The sequence below is a fragment of the Nothobranchius furzeri genome, chromosome 3 (genome assembly GCF_043380555.1).
Source record: "Nothobranchius furzeri strain GRZ-AD chromosome 3, NfurGRZ-RIMD1, whole genome shotgun sequence".
Taxonomy (NCBI): Eukaryota; Metazoa; Chordata; class Actinopteri; order Cyprinodontiformes; family Nothobranchiidae; genus Nothobranchius; species Nothobranchius furzeri.
Window position 1 is genome coordinate 92,690,280 of NC_091743.1, and position 20,631 is coordinate 92,710,910.

General features: G+C 44.6%; 1 protein-coding gene across 1 annotated transcript; it reads left to right on the plus strand.

Annotated features, from left to right (window-relative positions):
* Positions 1-1,773: 1,773 nt before the first annotated feature.
* LOC139069011 (proline-rich protein HaeIII subfamily 1-like) lies at positions 1,774-19,978 on the plus strand. The gene is made up of 3 exons (XM_070549980.1): positions 1,774-15,167; positions 15,807-15,870; positions 15,958-19,978. Exon 1 carries the CDS (start codon positions 8,959-8,961, stop codon positions 9,349-9,351), a length of 393 nt encoding a protein of 130 aa, XP_070406081.1. The 5' UTR covers positions 1,774-8,958; the 3' UTR covers positions 9,352-15,167; positions 15,807-15,870; positions 15,958-19,978.
* Positions 19,979-20,631: the final 653 nt, after the last annotated feature.

Here is a 20,631-nt window from a genome sequence, read left to right on the forward strand (position 1 = left end):
TTTCCAACATGTGGGCAGTTAAATACTTTGCTAACTACATTGGCGGCCAGAAAATCATTATTGAGACCCAGCACCAGCCAGTGACCTTCCTTAACAGTCAGCGCATCAGAGATGGTGTTGTGACCAATGCGCGAATCGCGTCATGGCTGCTGGCTCTTCAAAGCTTCGACATTGAGGTGCGCTACGCCCAGAACCGACGTAGCCCTCTTGGCATGGGTTTGGCTGCGTGCCAACACTGCTCGCATCGCGTCAGTCCTGCCAGCCAGCCCTCCTCAGACTCTTCTAAACCACAACCACCACTACTTCGACCAGTCATTCTGTGCGGACTTGCCAACCGTGTACGTCGATGGCAGCGCTTTTCGGCATGGTCCTGCGCCTAGAGCAGGCATAGGTGTCGTCTGGGTAGACGCTAACCAGAGGGAATCCCAATGTTACTCTCTGGGTGAAAAAACCTCACAGTTTGCTGAAGTAGCTGGGATCTTGATTGTGCTACGCCGCGCTAGGGACCGTGGCATCCGTGAGCTGGTGATTTGCACTGACTCGGACTACACGCGTCTCAGTTTCATATGTCATCTACCGTCTTGGAAGAGCAACGGGTTCCAGACCGCTAACCGGAAGCCCGTCAAACATCAGGAACTCTTCATGGCATGTGACGCCCTGGTGACTGCACTTGACATGCACGTTTACTGGCGTAAAGTCAAAGGACACTCTCGTGCACCCGGACCAGATAAGGAGTTGAATGACCTCGCAGACTCTCTGGCCAAACGGGGCACGGCCGATGGTACTCCCTGGGTTTTCAACCCCATGTGGCTAAAAGGGTGTGTGTGGCCTCTATCTGGTCCACCCCGCGTGTGTGTCGTGACTCGAGCTCAGGCCGCTAACGCGCCCACCTCGGAACCATCCAACGGTGCGGTGTCCGTTCAGCCTGTCTTTTCGGCTAACGATCTTGTCAGTCTTCAATCCCAGGACCCTACTATGAGCAGGATGATCAGGTACCTTTCTGATCCGAAAAACCAGCTACCGACTTCCATCGAGCTTGACTCCGTTCCTGAGCTTCGGTCTCTCTTTCGCGTTCGGGCCACGCTGAGGATGGTCGAAGGGTTGCTGATGCACGCCGCCAAGCCTCCTTTGCCGCCTGTCCTCATCGCGCCAAAACCACTAAGGGGGGAGATGATCACGCAGGCTCATGACTCTCCCTCCGCCGGACACAGAGGTGTCAAGGCCACGTTCGGTGCCCTGAGCCAGGTAGCTTATTGGCCATGGATGCGTCGCGACATCTCGGACCACGTCCAGCGTTGCTTCGTTTGTTGTCAGTTTCAGCCGTCCAACCCTACGCACAGAGCTCCCCTACAGGAAAGGGGGCCGACCACTCCATGGTCGGACTTGCAATTCGATTGGGTGGGGCCTCTGACCAGATCCAGCAGAGGAAATAAATACTTCTTGACGGTCACCTGTGCATTCACCAAATGGGTTGAATGTCTGCCAGCACCTGATGACTCGGCGAAGACGACAGCGATCCCCTTGATGAATCACGTTTTTGCCCGCTTCGGTCTGCCCACGCGGGTCGACTCGGACAGGGGTACTCATTTCACCTCTGAAGTGATGAAACATCTGTGGGAACTGTTGGGTGTGAAGGCTAAGTTCCACATTAGCCACCGCCCCCAGTCTTCTGGACAAGTTGAAAGGGTGAACCGCACGGTTATCGGCGTGTTGAAGAAGTACGTGTCAGCTAACCACCGAGACTGGGATGTGAAGCTTCCGTAGGTCCTCATGGCCATACGGGCTACTCCTCACGAGTCTACAGGTGTCTCCCCGTTTGAAATGATGACGGGTAGACAAATGACCCTACCGCTTCACCTGCTGTATCAGTCGGTTCAGTCCGAAACAGTCCCGGCTTATACGAGCGAACAATACTTACAGGACCTGAAAACCCACCTGCCTGCAGCATTCTCGTTTGCACAGGCATCTCTGGAGAAGTCGGCTGAAGGCAGGAAATCTTATTACGATAAGAAGGCCTCACATTCCGAACTCGACGTAGGCGATGAGGCCTGGTACTACATTTTTGCTCCCAAAACGGGTAACAATAAGGCGAACTCGGGGAAGCTGGCTAAGAAACTTTTGCCCAAATGGTCGGGTCCATACCTGATAACAGATAAGCTCTCTCCGGTCGTGTATCAGATCAAGATTACCTGCAAAAACAAGGCGCCCGTCTACAAATGGGTCTACAGCAGGGGTGTCAAACTCATTTTAGCTCAGGGGCCACATTGAGGGAAATCTAGTCCCAAGTGGGCCGGACCAGTAAATTAAATACAACTTCAGATTGTTTTCTTTGTTTTAAAACAATCAATATAAAAAAAGCTGGAGCCTGAGGACAGTGTATCCAAAATAGTACAAGTACAACACCTGAAGTGTACTTGAAAATTTGAAAAAAAAAAAAAATTAATAAATTAAAAAAAACATTCCTTAGTGATTCAGAGCTTACAGATCACATGGTAAGATCAGTTTCATGCAGCACTTAAAGTATATTTGACTCATTTTACTTAACATCTTTTAGCTTTCACCAGCACATCAACATCAGAAGTCACATCCTGAGTGGCGGCCATCTTCAGGATGTGATTCAAGTTCTTGTGTGAGCCTTGAGCGCAGCTTTGTTTTATTTATACTCATTACAGAGGAAACTTGCTCACAAAGATAAGTTTATTTTCACTCTACATTGTAAAGTATGAAAATGAAGTTTACACAACCGTCTCGCGGGCCGGATTGAACCCGCTTGCGGGCCGGAACCGGCCCGCGGGCCGCATATTTGACACCCCTGGTCTACAGGGACCATATCAAACTGCACAAGGGTTCCACAGATTTGGTCGATGCCAACAACAACAATTTAACGACTTCGAAAGGGGGGTGATAAATGCGCCTCGTTGGTCCACGATGTCGATCTCGGGTTACACAAATTTGTTTGTTTGTGAGTGTGCATGGTTGTCTTTCATGTTATACATCACGAGCAGACTTGGGGTGTGTTGAGTTGGACATGCTGTGGGCTCCTGGAGTCAGGTAAACGGCCAGGTAACAGTGAGTGGGTTAGGCCACATAGTACTGTTATCCAAATTATTATTTTTTTTATCTTTACTAATCATAATTCCTTATGGGTACATTAACATGAGAGTGATTACTAACTCTACTGATTTACATTTCTGCTTTTTATAGTGTCTTCGACAGGTTGATTGAAACGTGAACGTTATGATTTTCCACATTGATTTACCTTACAGGGCTATAACCAATTTTGCCTCTATCCTGTCAGCGTGTATTTCGTGTGAGGATTCACTAATACCAGACAGGGTTCTTTCATTTTCTGCTTTTCGCATCATCCTTTTTGCATCTCACACAGAGAGGGCTGCATCCATTTCTTCACTTAAAGGGTAATTCAGTAAAAACTTACACATAGTACAACAGGTACTCATAGAGTTAGGTTTTTATTTGTTTAAGGACATGAAACGCAATCTTGTCGTGTCTACATTGAAGTGCCTGCACTGTGCTCTCTCTCCTCTGCTGAGCTCGTGAGGATCCTGCTTCCTGGGGGTGGACCCGTGACTCGTCATCGGAATTAACTACTCCTGGTTGCTGCTCCGGCTCGTTGGCCCTGGACGTCCGTGGTCCTGGCATGGCTGCTGGGACAACTCGCTCGCTGGGATTACTGCCTACTACTCTTCCCTTTTGCTGGATTATGATAAGTGATGTTACAAAGATCAATATACTATTTGGAATAATTTGGAATAATTCCCTGCTCGTGGATACGTACAAGCTTTGCTCCTGCTTGACATTATTGCCCGTGGATATATAAAGTTGCTGTTGCTTCAATTATGGCTTCCATGGGGAATACCTAATATCCTGCTGCCTTGTGTGCTTCCCGAGGAGTATACGAGACTGTTCTTCGGCGTGGGGTTCGTACCTCACCACAGTTGGCTGTTCCAGTGGGATTGCACCCTGCTCGATTGTCAAGATGCTTCATAACTATGGTTTGTTCAACAACCAAGTGGTCTCCAGGTGGACCACATTGACCCTGAAAGGGGTGTGTGTGTAGCGTTATGAGAATCAGAACTCTGCCCCGCAACAGAACGGAAGTTCTGATTGGAAAAGTGACAATGTGTCATGTGTTTACCTTATGTGAGTCAGGATGTCTAGCTCAGTTAGTCCTGTGATTCATTAAACACATAAATCATAACATTGTGATTTCACAGATCGGTCACCTGATTATTATTGACCAACATTTGTTTTGATTAGCTTTATTAAAAATAAAGTTCTTTGATTAATAGGGCTGTAGCGAAGCCTCGACGAAGTCGACGGCTCGATTCTAAAAATTTGTCGACGTCAGATCCGGAAGTCAACGCACCGCGCCCACTTGTTGCATCCCCAGGAGTTTGTAAATAGAGGAAGAATCTGCCCGTTTTTCCTCTAGTTCGCCCTCTTCTCCGCCTTCACTAACATCTCCGCCAAATACCGAAGACCCGGAACAATGTCCGTCCACTACTAGATTATTTTCCTGTTTTGCCCGCCTTCGTCTCCCGGCAACGGACAACAACTTCCGGGGTCAGATGCGCTGCTTCGTGTCTACCGCAGATGTAGAACATCACCGGGAGCGCTTCTCCCTTCATTAAGGAGCTTCTTTCAGACATGAGGAGAGCTGTTTTGGTGGTAGCAGTCTCTCCTCCGTGCTGGTCTGTTTGCTGCTGGGTATTTTTGGTTTATTTAAACTTGGTAACTTGAACTTAACGTTGGTAAAGCTACTGTTAGCATCTTCGCTAACAGCTTCTTGCGTTGGGATAAGCTGTTACGTTTTGGTTTAGAGTTCATCTTTTTTGTGGTGTAGATCTCCCTTTTATTACATTTAGAGTGTTGTGGGTTTTCGGTTTAGTGTAAAATATCACCTTGAGTTTGGTTTAACCCGTAAGACCACTCGCCTCACGCACATAAGTGACCAAAACAAAGCAGCGTGGAGACACTCCATCTTCTACCACCTCTCAGGCAGCAGCCTGCACTCCCAAGTTCTACACGTCACCAGAACATAACCAACCGCAACACAATAAAAGCAGTGTTATACAAAATGGAAGGCCTGTAGTGTTTATTCTCTTACAGTAACAATTTATCAATTTTTTTGAGGAATTTATTTGAGATTTTCTGGTTTTTGTTAATTGTGCAATAGAAAAATAATCATTAGATTAATTTTCTAAATAGTCATTAGAATAGTCGACTATTCGATAAAATAATCGTCAGAATAATCGTTTTAAAAATAATCGTTTACCCCCAGCCCTATTGATTAACTAATGAAAAGCGTTCTTCGTCCTTCTTCTGTCTTCTTTGCTGTAATGTAAACATCAGAAGCTAGCACACGACCTTGGCAATTTATGCACACTGTCACTGTGTCAAAGGGCACAAAGCAGCTAAATAAATGTAAACTAATGTGAAGTCACCATATTTCCTGTGCTGGAACTGTGATGAGTTTTGGCGGGATTCTGACACCATAAAACTGGTGCAGCTCACCAATACAAAAGGAAAGCCAGTATTAGTTTTACTCTAATAAATGCTTCAAACCAATGACTGACTTGTGTATGCACGATTTTTAGATTGGTTTAGTTCTGGTTTCCTAATCTGAGGCAAGGTAGGTTTGGGTTCTAACCTTATTTTTTATCCTAGCCTCAGTAAACCACCAATTTTCTTTACCAGGCTCATCCATCAAATTCATACTGAGGTCAAAATCACCGAGGTATTCTGAGTTCTCCGCAATTAAAGTGTCAGAAATAAAAGCAGCCCTTCTGCAGGAAATTGGCCTGTGTCGCTAACATTTTTATACATCTGCATGACGTACAGCTGAGGTTGTAAAATGACTTTTTCTTTATTGAAAAATTGTGCTTTGCTCAATTGTGGCAAATTGGAACGTCTCTAATCAAAGGTTTTGCTTTCCAGGGAACAAAGCGGCCTGCTGCTTCTCGGGCCTTAAACACCGACAGGATATTCTACTCCTTCTGTTCTACAAACCCAACGATGAATACAGATGAAATCATTTAATTAACAATTCGGTGACTAGAGGAATCGTCCTTAGGTGTCCCCGTAGATATATTTGAGCTTAGTTCTAAAGTTCATTGAGGTTTAAGGTCATTTGCTCAAAAGGAACTCTCTTTAAAAGCAACAACTTTGCAAACAATTATTATAAATGTCTGTCTCAACGCTAAACGATGGAAGTAGTCAGAGAAGAACTTAAAATATTTCTCCTGAATCCTAAATCCTTAAATCTTTGCTGATATTTAGTCTCTTTGGCACCTAAATGACCCAGATCACTACACTGCTGCTGCTTTTACAGCAGCTCATGCATTCACTGATGATCAAAAGATTTTAAACAGCAGCGTCTGGTGACATGTTAAACGCTGGATTTGAATGAAAGCAGGAAAGATTAACGTTGTTTTTACACACATTACCTCAGCAGTTTGGCTTAAATCATGTTAAAGCTCAAGTCATGAGTTGTTCATGTGAGGGTGGATTTGTCCAACCTCAGGGAATAGAAAGGATGAGATCAATGGTTAACAAAGCTGGGGTCACGACCCCACTGTGGGTCATGAACCACCATAACCCTGTCATGACTCGAGGTAAGTGTCTAACCCAAGACATGCAGAATCAACACACGTAGTCCAAAGTAGTAAAGTAAAACGTCTTTATTATAAAAACGGGAACTGAAACCGCACAGGGAAGTCCTGTGGGATGAGCAATACGGCTCGAGTCTCTGAAGTGCTCAGGTTGATGAGAGGAAGCCAGGAAGGATGTTGGGCAGAGGGTGAGAAGTCCAGGAGAGGCGAGGTAGCAGAGGGAAGCCAAATAGGAGCAGCGGAGGAGGATGGGACGTGATGTGTGTTATCCAGGGAATGAAGACAGCGAGGGTGAGGAGATGAGGAGAGGATCCTGAGTGGAACAAAAACCAGGCGTGAGGGATAATCCAAATCGTAATCCAAAAACACAATCCGAGGTCATAAATCCAATGGTCAAACACGAGTCAAAAACACGAACAAACTTGATCAAGGTCAAAAGCTAGTGCTACCTAAACTGATGCAATCATCCGGCAAGGTGATGTGTCTCCATCCTCCTTTTGAACCCGCGTCCCTGATTGGGAAATCTCCTGCAGCTGCCGCTCCCCCTGCTCCTCACCTGTGGAGAATTAGCTTAGAGTCTGGTGAGAGGAGAAGGTGTGACTCACCTCTGCCCAGGAACATGACAAACCCTAACCCTTCGAAGAAAGTAATTAGTCATAGCTACTGAGTTTCTAACTGGCTTACAATATTTTAAAAGTAAGTAATTACTAGATAAAGTAACTATTGGGTTACTTTTTTGTAAAAATATGCAAGACAATTCAGATCCCACATACACAAATAATGATAATATATAAATCAATAAATGGATTTAAATGACTAAAATGCATGTCTAACTGTTTATTACAAAACTAAATAACTGAAATATATGCACACTTAACAGAAGTAGCAACACACAGGGTCCACAAAAATAAACCATAATAAACAAGAGTCTGCTTCTAGACCTGCAGAAAGAGACAAAAAAGGCAAAAGGACAAAAAAAGGGACACAACAACAATACAACAAGATCTAGCTATCACTGCGTCAACTTGATGAGGAAATATCTAATCAACATTGCTTAACTGAAGAATCACGATAATAAATCACAGTGCATTTAGTGCCCACCATAGTCTTAAGACCTGTGTTTAACGTTCCCAAGTCCATACTTTTGAGAGCACCATGTGAGCACCTGTGTGTGCACACGCGCTTGTTTATGTAAGGTTTCTCTATAGAGCTCCGGACCCCACGTGACTCTCAGTTAGTGGACGCCATTTTGGCATGCAAAAAAGGTAAACAAACACGGATGTAACCATGAACATGAACGGGATCCGCTTGGATTTTACTTCGTCGGAGTTTACTTCACACTTTAAAACAGAAGAAATTGTTTTATATAGTCAGAAATTAAATAGACTGAACATCTCCGACCCTTACCGTGCCCCTGGGATACTTTTTAAAAACGCCAGAAGCTGTCGGAGCAGACTTCTTACCGGCACAACACCGGACCTGGCCGGGGGAACCCCTTGGGATTCCCCCGGCCGGAGGAGCTGGGGAGAAGGTCTGGGACTCTCGACTCTACTGCCCGCTCCGACGCCAGAAGCTGTCGGAGCGGGCCTCTTACCGGCACAACACCGGACCTGACCGGGGAACCCCTTGGGATTTACCCGGAGGAGCTGGCTCCGGCGGCTGGGGAGAGGGAAGTCACGCTACTGCCCCCACAACCCGACTCCACATACGCGGATGAAAATGGATGGATGGACGGACAAATAACAGATTTACACGTAAGTAGTCTCGGTGACACAGATAATAGCAATCCAAAGTGCTTTTTATGTGTGATCTGACAATTGATCAACCATTGCTTAAAAATTAAATACAGCTTAGCCGGTTAATTGCTGTGATCATAAAACACGTAAACGGCAGCACGCAGAACTCACGAGGCAACGTTTTACGTGATGTTTACTTGCTGCTATGAGTAATAAGACAGAAAAAGCCACGCCAAAATAAGTTTAGGAAGCCCACTAAGAATCGTAATAAAAGCATTTAAAATAAATACCATACAAGGTTGAGGAAACGTTGGTTTAAGTACCTGATATGAAGCGGTCGCTGCGTAAGCAAAAACCTTTACTCTCGGGATCCCACAGCTTCATTTTTGCCCGGTCACTAGCGTGTTTTATTACAATGATCCAACGTTTGCGGCGCTCCGGATCTTGGGGAATCCTGTAGATGGCTCATTCCTTATGTCGTCCGCGTCTGTTCTGCATCCTGGGGCACAACAGGAATCTACCATATTTCCCGTTTGATTGAGTTTTCTGACAATAACAAATAGTCCAGCTGCCGGCTTCTGCATGCCAATATGGCGCCGTTTCGATTTGAACTGTTGCATGCCGGGAGAAGTGACGTCAACTCCCGGAGCTCTATAGGAGCGTCCAACAGAGAGTGTGAGGGACCACAGATCCGCCCCCCAAAGATGCGTAGGAGACGTGGGGAGCTCCAAGTCCCAGAGATCCAGGCGCTGCCCCAGAACACAGGAACCCCAAGGAGACTGCAACCAGAAAGGCCCCCGCCCCCCTCGAGAGGCACAGAGGATCGCTCCGGGGGGCCACAACCAGCAGCCGGCAGAGTCCCGGGAGATATCAGCGGCAAGCCAACAGGCCCGCCCGCAGCCTCCCACCCCCTAGCCGGCCGAGCCCGGGACCCAGCGACCCGGGACCCAGGGGCGACCACCCCCGCCGGGGACCCAGCATAGCCCAGGGACCCAGACCCCACCAGGCAGCCACCGGGATCTACCAGGCAGATGCCAAAATCTTAAACCCCCAGACCCGGTTGCCACGAACACTCAGGCAGACCAAGGCACAACCCCTCACACCAGGTGAAGCAGGAGGAGGGGAGACGAAGATCTATATCATCAGGGCAAATACCTCCAACCAATAAATACATCAGAAAAACAATAGCAGTGATAAACGTAGAAACTAAAATCATGAGTATAAACAAAGTGAAGGTGTGAACCCGAACAAAACCATCTTTTAGAACATTTAGGGAGGGAAAGCCTGGAGGAAGAGGTGAGTTTTTAGATGATTTTTAAAGACCCCTACAGTGTTAGAGAGACGGAGATTTGAAGGCAGACTGTTCCAAATTCTGGGGGCAATAGTCTGAAAGGCCCTGTCCCCTTTGGTTTTCAGTCTGGTTCGAGGAACAGCCAGGAGGTTTTCAGATGTGGATCTGAGGTTCCGAGAGGTGGTGTGTGGGGATAAAAGCTCAGATAGGTAGCTTGGAGCCTGGTTGTTAAGAGCTCTATAGGTCAGGACTAAAACTTTAAACTGTATTCTATATTCTACCGGGAGCCAGTGGAGGGACTGTAAAACTGGAGTGATGTGAGCTTGTCTGCTGGATTTGGTTAGGAGGCTGGCTGCTGCATTTTGGATGGCTTGAAGGCGTGAGAGGGAGGTTTTGCTGAGACCAGTAAAAAGAGCGTTACAGTAGTCTAAGCGTGATGACACAAAGGCATGGATGATTTTTTCCAGATCTGCAGTAGAAATCAGTTTACGGACTTTTGAAATGTTTCTTGGTTGGAAGAAACAAGAGCGGGAGATGGTTTTGACGTGTGAGTCTAAACTTAAAGCTGGATCAAAAATAACTCCCAGGTTTCTAATGTTAGCCTTGGCTGATGGGCAAAAGGAGGCAATTTCCTGCTAGATTTCTGGCTGAAGTTCCGGGGGTGCAGAGATCAGGGTCTCTGTCTTGTTAGCATTGAGGACAAGAAAGTTGCTGGACAGCCAGTTAATGATCTGGGTCAGGCAGAGCACAAGGGTGGCCAGCCTGTCCAACTGGTGTGGCATAAAGGACATATAGAGCTGCATATCGTCAGCATAGACGTGGTAGGAGATGTCTGGGAAAGACTGAATGATGCCAGCTAGTGGAAGAATATAGAATGCAAATAGTAGAGGCCCTGGAAATGAACCTTGTGGGACCCCGCATGTTAGAGAGGCAGTGTCTGAGGAGAAGGTTTCTGACTTCACTGTGAATGTTCTGTTAGTGAGATAAGAAGAGAGCCAGTCTAGAGCAGAACCTGAAATCCCAGCCAGGGCCTTTAACCTGTTTAGTAGAACGTTGTGGTCTACAGTGTCAAAAGCTGCACTGAGGTCAAGCAGGACCATGACAAAGCATTTCCCAGCATCAGCAGTCATCAGGAGGTCATTATGCACCCTTACTAGAGCAGTCTCAGTTGAGTGCTGCTTCAGAATGCCAGATTGGAAGGGGTCAGAGATCTTTGACTTAGAAAACCAGGACCTGAGTTGGGTTTCAACAACCTTCTCAAGTACTTTGCTGATGAAAGGTAGCTTAGAAATGGGCCTAAAGTTATTGGTGGAGCTGGCGTCAAGGTTGGGTTTCTTTAAGAGAGGAGTCACCACTGCATTTTTAATGTAAGATGGAACACAGCCTTGGCTCAGTGAGCTGTTGATTATAGTCAACAGAGATGGACTGATAGAGGCAAGGGACCCGACTAATGGGCTTGACACACGGGAGGCGACAAATGACCGCGATCAGCGAAATTTGTCGCCGTTGATTTTATTACCTGACACACGGGAGGCGATCCGCGGCAGCGGCCAGCGGCAAAGCCGTCTACGCGTTCTGTTCCATGGCGAAATCGAAATTTCCGTTGTTTTATTTGGCTGTGTCAGGTTGGAGGGAATTAAGGTTATTTAAGCGGTTCAGAGGTAATAAAGCTGTAGATATGATGTTTCACAAGGTGCTGCTAGAGTTATGTGAAATCTTACTTCTGATTTTACTATAAAACATAATAATAATCAACTTCTCCTTCATGTTTGCTCGGAGATGTACGGAGCATCCTGTCCGCTCATTGGTCAGTGAATGAAACCTCCGTTGATTGGTCCTCGTCTGAGCGACAGCGATGAAAAGTTGAAAATGTTTCAACTTTCTGAGATTGTGTCGCTGGGTCGTCCGTGCACGGCACGTGCACGAGAGCAAATTTCACACGCACGTTTTTCGCGTTTCGCTTAGTAGGAGGGAGACCCTCGATTATCGCTTTGTCGCACATGTCTCATTGAAAATGAATGGAGGAGAGGCGATGTCGCCTCCCGTGTGTCGAGCCCATAAAACAGAGGGAGTTAAGATACCTGATGAGCATGATGAGAGTTTCATCTGACTGATTACTGAGGTTAAATCATTTAGTGTAATTGGGGAGAAGGAGGTGAAAGACTCGGAGCACTGAGGGGCCTCCCCTCTTGGGGGGGGGGGGTCTGGTGGAATGCTGGATCTCAGATTCAACACCTTGTTTGCAAAAAAGTGGAGAAAGGTGTTACAGTTATCAGCTGAAGATAGCTGAGCCTGCTGCGGAGGAGAAGACACGATGCTGGAGATGGTATCAAACAAAACCTTAGGATTATTCTTATTTTGACATATGAGGTTGCTGAAGAAAGAAGACCTGGCATTTTCTACAGCTTCGTTGTATTACTCGAGAAGTTCTTTAAAATATTCGCGATGAACAACCAGACCTGTCCTCTTCCACCGTCGTTCCGCTTTTCTGTAGGAGTGTCTAAGTTCAAGAATCTGGTTGTTCAGCCAGGGTGAACTGGAGGCACTGGAACTGCGGCTGGTTTTGTAAGGGGCGACCTGATCTAGAATTTTGAGGCAGTGATCATTAAATGAGTTGGTAAGGAGCTCTACGTCATCAGAGGAAGGAGGTACAAAGTCAAAGAGGGAGGAGAAATTTAAAATGGTAGAACTGTTGATAATACGTCGTTGCTTAGCAGAGTCTGGTAAAAGAGATTCAGAATTTAAGTTAATATGAAAAGAAACTGACTTATGGTCACTGAACACAACATCATGTATCTGCAGCTTATCAACAAGAAGTCCGTAGGAAAAGACCAGATCCAGGGTGTGGCCTGCTCTGTGAGTGGGACCAGACACGTGTTGAGAGAAGTTAAAAGAGTTCATCATGTTTAGGAACTCCCTAGTGGAGCTGTTAGATAGATCCTCAGCGTGGATGTTGAAATCTCCAACAATGATTATCCTGTCTAGTTTAATAGTTGAAGATAGGAGATCCTGAAAGTCAGACAGGAAGGATGAAGTAGATCCAGGTGGGCGATAGACCAGAATTCCATAAATTGGTTGAACTCGACCAATTTTAATCATGAACATCTCGAATGAGCTGTAGGAGTTTGAGGATATAATTTGGCACGAAAAGTGTTTCTTAAAGATAACAGCTGTTCCTCCACCGTGGCCTGTGGTTCGTGGGGCAGAGAAGAAAGAGCAGTCTTGAGGACAGAGTTCACAGAGATGAGTGATGTCATTTTCGCTCTGCCACGACTCAGAAATCCACAAAAAGTTTAATTTTTTGGTACGGAACAGATCGTTGAGGATGTGAGAGTTGTTGGCGATGGAGCGCGCGCTAATTAACGTCATTTTCGCGGAGGAATCTGGCGATGTGTGTGCCGCGGGCTCCATAATAGCGGGCAGCTGGCGGGCTAAGCTACGTAGCGACTCCGGGCTACGCCCGCGGAGGTTCTTTGTCTCCCACGCCTTCAGGTAGCGTCCTGCATCAGGGGCTCCATTGAGCAGCGAGATCAGCCCAACTCCGTTAAGTTTCTGTTGGATCCGCCACAACACAGCCGCGGAGCAGCGATCAGGAAGAGCTTCGCCTCTCAGGATCTTTCGAAGCTGAACGAAGAAGCCAGCTCTCTTCCCCGTTTCCTCTTCCATGGCCTCCGGGGCAGCGGCAGGCCGACAGGTAACAGAGGGCCGAGACCTGGGTTAACGCCAGTTTCCATAGGCGGTGGGAAAGCGGGTCCGGTATCGGAGTTCTGGAGGTTGATCATCACGGACCTGATCGACAACAGTAAGTCTCGATCATATGTTAGCAGGGACTTGGCACCAGATAAAGAAGAAACAATAAAAAACACCAAATAACCAAAAAAAGATCAGGAGCCTAGCAAACTCACAACCACTCATGGGCGCCATCTTGCCTGGTCCACGAGCAAGAGCAACACAAGGGGCTTAATGGTAGGTTTTGAGTTTAGAAACCACCTTTTTTGAACTTAAGGCAGTGTTTCTCACTTAGTGGAGCCCACCCCACTAATTGAAGTTGTCTGGGCGAGCACAAGATGCATGAGAATCCATTATTATTTTGCAGATTTTTCCTCTGACTAATCAACAGGCTGCCTGTTTGAATTGACGATTTTTATTGGCCATTAGGGTCAGAAATGCCTAGCAGTGCAATTTTTGAACGAGTACTTCATCAGATTGTTTAGCCTTCAGCAAAATGACGAGCACATCTTACTCCCTTTCACCACTGCTAACAAGTGAAGAGGTAAATGTGTAAAAACATTTATGAATGGTGAAAGTTTTGACCGCTCGTTACAAATCAGTAAATGCATTTTGTCCTCGCAGGCTTCCGTAGAAGAAAACCAGGTATCTGATATGGTGTCACCCAGAGACTTAGACCCCCTTCCAAGTATTTTAGACTTGATTTTTATGGTTATATGTTGCAAAGCTGCCAATATTTTTCATCACTGAATTCATTTTCAACAACATTTCGATGGATATTGCCAGAGACTTATGGTAAATACTACACATTGTATCTTTAAAGTAACATAAAATACTTTTTTTTTTACTTTAAGCTAGAGCTTTAACATTGATCTCAGTGATTGTTGGGTTAGAAACTTGACCAGTTTCATATTTGACACCATTCTGCAGCCCTCTGTTGGTCAGATACTAAACTTAACAGGTGTGTGGAGAGGGTAGGTGTTCTAGGGGGCTCTCTTGCACCTGCATTACAGCTGCTAGTTGTTTTCTGAGCAGTTAGCTTTTTCCGTTTGCTGATCATCAATGACAAACACAAGAAGAAAGAAGACGTTTGCTTTTCTGTTGGCATCAAGGCAGAGTCTTGATGTAAAAGTAGGAGAGTGATGTCTTAGGAGACAAAGCAGTGAGCTAAAACATCACAGCATCCTACACTAGTTTGAGTTAGCTGAAGGAGGCTAGACAATCATGCTGCTGGGCTTGTAAGTAATAATAATTTTGTTCAACAGTGTGGATCTTTTTGCTTTGTGGCCTATTTATTATCAGTTGGCTCACATTAGCTATTTGTTAGCGCTAGCCACAGCAGGCTACGTAAGGGGGTTTCCGAGAGTTTTAATTTCACCTTCAACCATAGACTGTACATACTGGACAAAACGATTCCATAGGCTCCAATAACACATTTTTTGTCTATAATGGGAGGTGGCCACCACCGCCATTTTGACCGTGTCACAGGTTCCTTCCAGCCCAGACAATTCCATAAAAGGGAAGAGAGGAGGAGCTGAGGGTGGGGCTGTAAGGCTGGGATCGAGTGACGACACCCGGGCGAACTAGCTACGAGCTAACCCTGAATAACCCAAAGCTAACGCAGAGGTGGGAGCCGAGCTAACGGATGTAGCCACCTAGCTTCAACCCTACCGGAGCTAACTGTGGAACACCCATGAAGCTGAACCTAACACGAAGTCTAGGTGGAGGTTTTCGGCGCCTGTTCGTGAAAAGTACCTGGATTAAAAAAGTATTAAATCGGTAAGTTTATAATTTATTTCCGTAATGAAAACATTTTGCTTTGAGCAAGTTTTCAGTACCGTATTCTCCGGGCTATCGCTCCTGAGTCGCACCAGCCATTAAATGTATAATGAAGAAGAGAAAATATATTTAAGTCGTATTTTGGGGGGACGTTTTATTTATTTTTTTTACAAAATCTGAGACCAAGCGTTTCACATCGCAAGACAAGCACCGGTAACCATAACAGAAAGAACAACAGCACACCATGGTCTCCAGCCAGCAGAGGAGAGGATGGCGGTGTTTCAAACCCTCCCGGCCGGCGAGGGGAGCTCATTCCTGGGCTGGAGCTGGCCCTCAGCACCCCGCCACAGGCTCCAACAGATGCTGGCGGTGTTTGAAACCCTCCCAGCGTTACAGGGGAAGTCATTCTTGGGTAGGGTTAGGTAGGGAATTATCATGAGAACCAGAACAAGAGAGCCTGATAACAGTTATGTGAAAATAACAGTTAAAAAGTATGTATGTGTAATAGAAATAAAAATATATTAGAATTAGTGTAACTCACTGTGATCCAAACAATAAATCAGCCATAGCTGATTAGTAAATATGACATGAGATCTGGGAGTTTTTAAGTTTCATTCTTTTATTAAATTTTCTTCTTAGATCTGTTTAAAGGTCACCATGGCAGCCTGTGTGTCTCCAACATCAGCTACACAAAGCAGCAAGTGTAAGTTCCACATACCTGTCTTGACCACTTCATGTATGGTTTTGTACTTTAAACAATTATGACAAACCTGTTATTTTTTCTCCATAGCCATTTGGATCATTGGAGACAGCTACGTGAGGCGTGGTGCCCAGAGAGCTGCAGAGACCGTCGGAGACAACCTTTTAATATTTTACGTTTTTTTTTTAATGTGTCAACACTTTGTGCCCTGTTGTTTTATAAATGTAGTGTAAAAAATAAATGTTTTTGCTCAATTAATGGAATTTCTTTGGTTAAGACTACAAAGTGAGGAATAATCATTTACAAGTTATTTGTACAACAGGAACATTTTAAATCCCAACAGTTTCTTAGCAGCCAATAGAAATGTGTTCTTTACTAACTTTACTTGGTTTAAAAATCTTACTAAAATAAACAGAGTGTAGTAAACATTAGCTTTGTAGATATTTGTGTGCAACAAAAACCAAACTTAAATAATTTGTCATTCTTTATTGAAAAACAACAAAATACAGGTAAACAGAAAGTGTGGGAAAATGATAACGTGAAAGTATTGCTCTTTAAATGAAACACTTCTTATTTTTAAATAGAAAAACTAAAAATGTCCTGTACAGCAACATGACAGAAGAATGGTGGTCTGTCTGTCAGAATGTGCTGAACAGATTTGCTCTATCAAGAGGAGCCTTAATGTGTACGAGGTTCCCCTTGAGTAATATTGTTTTGGGTTATGTATCGCCACATCAGCATGTAAACGCTGAACCAATCTGGAATAAAGACTGCTGATAGAGGATAAACAAGTAAATAATAGAAAAATTAATACAACTAGGAAACCAACATAAAAACAGCAACCAGCAGCTGCACCTGTGAAGAAACATTTCTAAGAGTCATCAAGAAAACGTGGGATGAACAACTATAAACATGTAAACCATGAACCACAAACATCATGAACAACAAACATCGACAAGCATGTGTTCGTGCGTGTGCTGGGATATGAAGTGTTAGACCGCCAAGGATCAAGTGCACTCTGGAACGGCCACAAGCGCCAGAAAACCTTGCTACAGAGAACTCAGCAAGGTCACATCCAGAACCGGGCTGACACAGGTCATGGGCCACAGGACACAGGATTCACACAGCATTTCCACCTGAAACAGAATCATTAAAATTAGAATCAAATACAACAGTTGTTCAGTATGACATCAAATGGATTTTTAAAGAAGGCAATTGGACTTCTTAGGTTTCATGAATATAGGAGGGTTGATCTTAAGCCCGATTCATGCTTCTCATCCAGCTTCATGCTGGATTTTATCCAGAATCGAGACTTTGAAAATATATAGTTTAATTATAGTTTGATTTATTTGACATCTGTATAATGTTTATTATTTTGTTTTTTCCCCCAAATGCCTAACGTTTTAGCTTAACATGAATATTTGTCATTCATCCAAATACATAAAGTTACTCATTAAAGACTGTCCAAAAATTAAATTGTTTCTCTGAGTAATTAACCATAGAATTAGATGGAAATTAATAACATGATTGTTTCCCATCTAAACAGCCCTAGTCACACAATTCAAGGGTGGGGAAGATTTTCTTCTAGGTACACAGCAATGTAACGTCGGTATGTTATACAGCTAATGCTTCAATTTTTTAAATCTCAACCAAAATATGAAGTAATGTGTTTGTACCCTGGCGTCCGTGGTGAAGTGATGACTCTCAAAGTGTTCACTGCACAAGTGGGAGAATGAATTGGGAGTCCAGCACTCTCTTCTTTGGTTGCTCACCCAAAGGTCAAGCCTCTCTGGATCACCTAGAGGAAAACGTCATACAAAGAACTAATTAAGTATATGGCTTTAAAATACTTACCGGAAATTACTGACTCGTGCGTACTGCAATATAAGCCTCACCCCCCCAAAAAAAAGAGCCAGTTTATCTGATGGCATACAGACTTCTAACATCAAGCACTATCTACCAACTCACCGAGCTGCAGTATATCTGTGGTCAGGTCCGGCTTGGGGAGAAAATATGACACGCCTTTCAGGATGGACTTCATCTTTGGTAGCTGGCGAAGCCGGGAAAAGCAGGATCTAACCACCTGGCTAATGTGGGAGTCCATCCGCATCTCTGGGTCCAAAACCACCCCAGGTTAGTGATGGTTGGCTTCACCAAGCTGCAAAAACAGGGTTGCAGGACAGGACTAACTGCAGTGGGAAAGGGAGGAACAAATATTCCAGTTATAAATATTAAATATTTTAACAAATAAATATTTGTTAAAAGGAAGAAACTGATGATGACTTTAAGATTAGAGGAATGTTCTAGAACGGGTGTGGAACCAACGATGGCCCTTTGGATCAAATTTGGATTAAAAAAATAGCTCATGATTTTATTTATGGATGGAATAAAAATACAGGTTTTAAGCATCTTCTCAGTATCTTCATGTTGCACGACTTTCCACAGCAGAAGGACACAAAAACTGGCAGAATTATGATTAGATAGATTTACGTTTTAATCTCAGAATCCCAACTTTTCCCAGAATCCTCACATTATTCTATGAATTCAGAGAAAATATACATTTTTCAGAGGTCTCGCTCCCCTGCTGTGGATATTTCTCAAAATTCAACCATTTTTTCTTTTCAAAAGCTTTAGTGAGAGTTTGGACTCTAAACAAGTTTTACTTTGCAGACTGCTTGTCTACACCTTCATCAGATCTGCTCATAATAAAACATTTGGGTTATATTTAATGTCTAGAGAAGATGCTCTTCCTGGGCATTAAGTTATCAAAAACAGATAAAAGTTTTTTTTAACCATAATTTTAACTGCTATCAGCTGATAAAAATAATAAAAACAGCCTGATCATTAAAGGGGTGTAAGTGAAACCGCACGGATCACACAAACCATCATGCTGTCTATATGACTCTGAGTGAAGGAAACATCACGGCGTTCCCTTCCCAACACTTTGGAGAGGCTGTCTAGATTGTGACAAAGCCTTTGAAGGGATTAAGGAACATTAACCCTTAACAAATCTATAGCATCCCTGTGGAAACACCTTGTGTTTACATGCTCTGAGCCTCCAGTCTGGATGATTTAACCTCCTTAATGTGAGGATTCACTCACTGCCACAGAACACCTGCAGTCTCAACCAGGAAAACAGCTGCTGGAATGGGATTAGAGGCTGGGATTAGGGAACGTCAGACAAAAATGGATGATGAACCTATAAACAGACCTCTTAATGGACGATCATAGCAACACCTAAAGAAGCAGCTGGACCAGAAGCAGACCAGAACTCCTGAAACAGCCCCTCACCTGATCTATATGGTGGATATCTACATGGAGGACCAGTGTCTGATGTTAGGAACAACATTCGGGCACCAATGGCTGCATGGTGTCACAGTTGTTAGCACTGTTGCCTCGCAGCATGAAAGTTGCAGGTTTGAAACTCGGCTGCGGCCTTTCTGCGTGGAGTTGCGTGTTCTCCCCATGCATGCGTGGGTTTCCTCCGGGTACTCCGGTTTCCCCCACGGTCAGATCTGTCTCAGAGTCCGAGAGCTATACGAGCGGTCAGCCCGCGCAGAAGCTAGCCGCCGCATCGGTCAGGCTGCCCGGCCTGACCACAGCGGAGTACCGGATGGAACAATGGAACACAGAAGTGTCCCTCCCAAGCGCTCCGTCATATTTCAACCCATTTTTATCTTAAATGCACTGGGGTTTGCCCTTTTACCCATCGAAATATGCCCTATTAATTATTTTACCGTATTTTACATTTAAATTTCATGGTTAAGAAGTACATGCTACATGCTAAAATGATAGTTAGCTAGCTACTTCGGTAAACTCAGCTAGTTTAAAGGCGGCAGTGACATAAAATACAAATATAGATTTTAACTTACCGAAAAAAATGAAGTGGAGACTCCTTGGATGCTCTATTAGTGCAATTAATACCACAGTCAGTCATTTTGTCCAACAATTGCACAAATAATATCCAAAACAGAATTCACAAGCACAGAGACTCAAAATCCCCACACAGTTTCCAGGAGAGAACGAGGCTGTACTGAGGCCTTTCCACGGAGCTAGCTCTGTGGTCACGTGGGTCTGATGCTCATTAATTATACAGAATTTTAGGCTTTCAACACACTTAAACAGAAGAGTGAGAAAAAAATTCACCCCCCTCATAGTTGTCATGAGTATAAACTAGATAATTTAGACAAAAAACATGTTCTGGTACCAGGCTGTAAACATGTTTATTTCTGCTGTGAAATTGGCATTTTTAACATGGGAGTCAATGAGGATTTGCTCGCTTCTGACACCAGCCCCTAGTGGATGAGGGTGGAACTGCAATTTTGGTACTTCCGGGTTGGGACCATTATTAGAGCCGCATTGTGGGGGCTTGCCTTCAACCAGTAGAAGGGAGAAGCATGAAGCATATTAAGGTGAATAGATTGAATCACTAAATTGTTAAAAAGTATATTACAAGTCTTCTATACTTTCTTTGGTGTTGGTTGTTCTTCATGTCTCTAATGAGATTCTCACACACTTCTTTTTATGTGCTCATCTCTTCATGTTCTCAGCGGTCACAGGTGCAGCTTAAATGTTAGCAGTTCCTTTGTTCTACCGCCGAGAGTCCCATGTGTGTCATTAATCACTGTTCCTCATTACTCCCCATTCATTAAGTAGGTTCAACCCCCCCCCCCCCCCCCACCCCCACCCCCACCCACACACACACACCTTCATCTCTGGCCAAAACTGTTGCAGCCATGGTCATTTTGACCTACTTCTAGACAA

Coding starts and splice junctions, on each gene's coding strand:
- LOC139069011 (XM_070549980.1), top strand. CDS start 8,959: ATGGCGCCGTTTCGATTTGAACTGTTGCATGCCGGGAGAAGTGACGTC.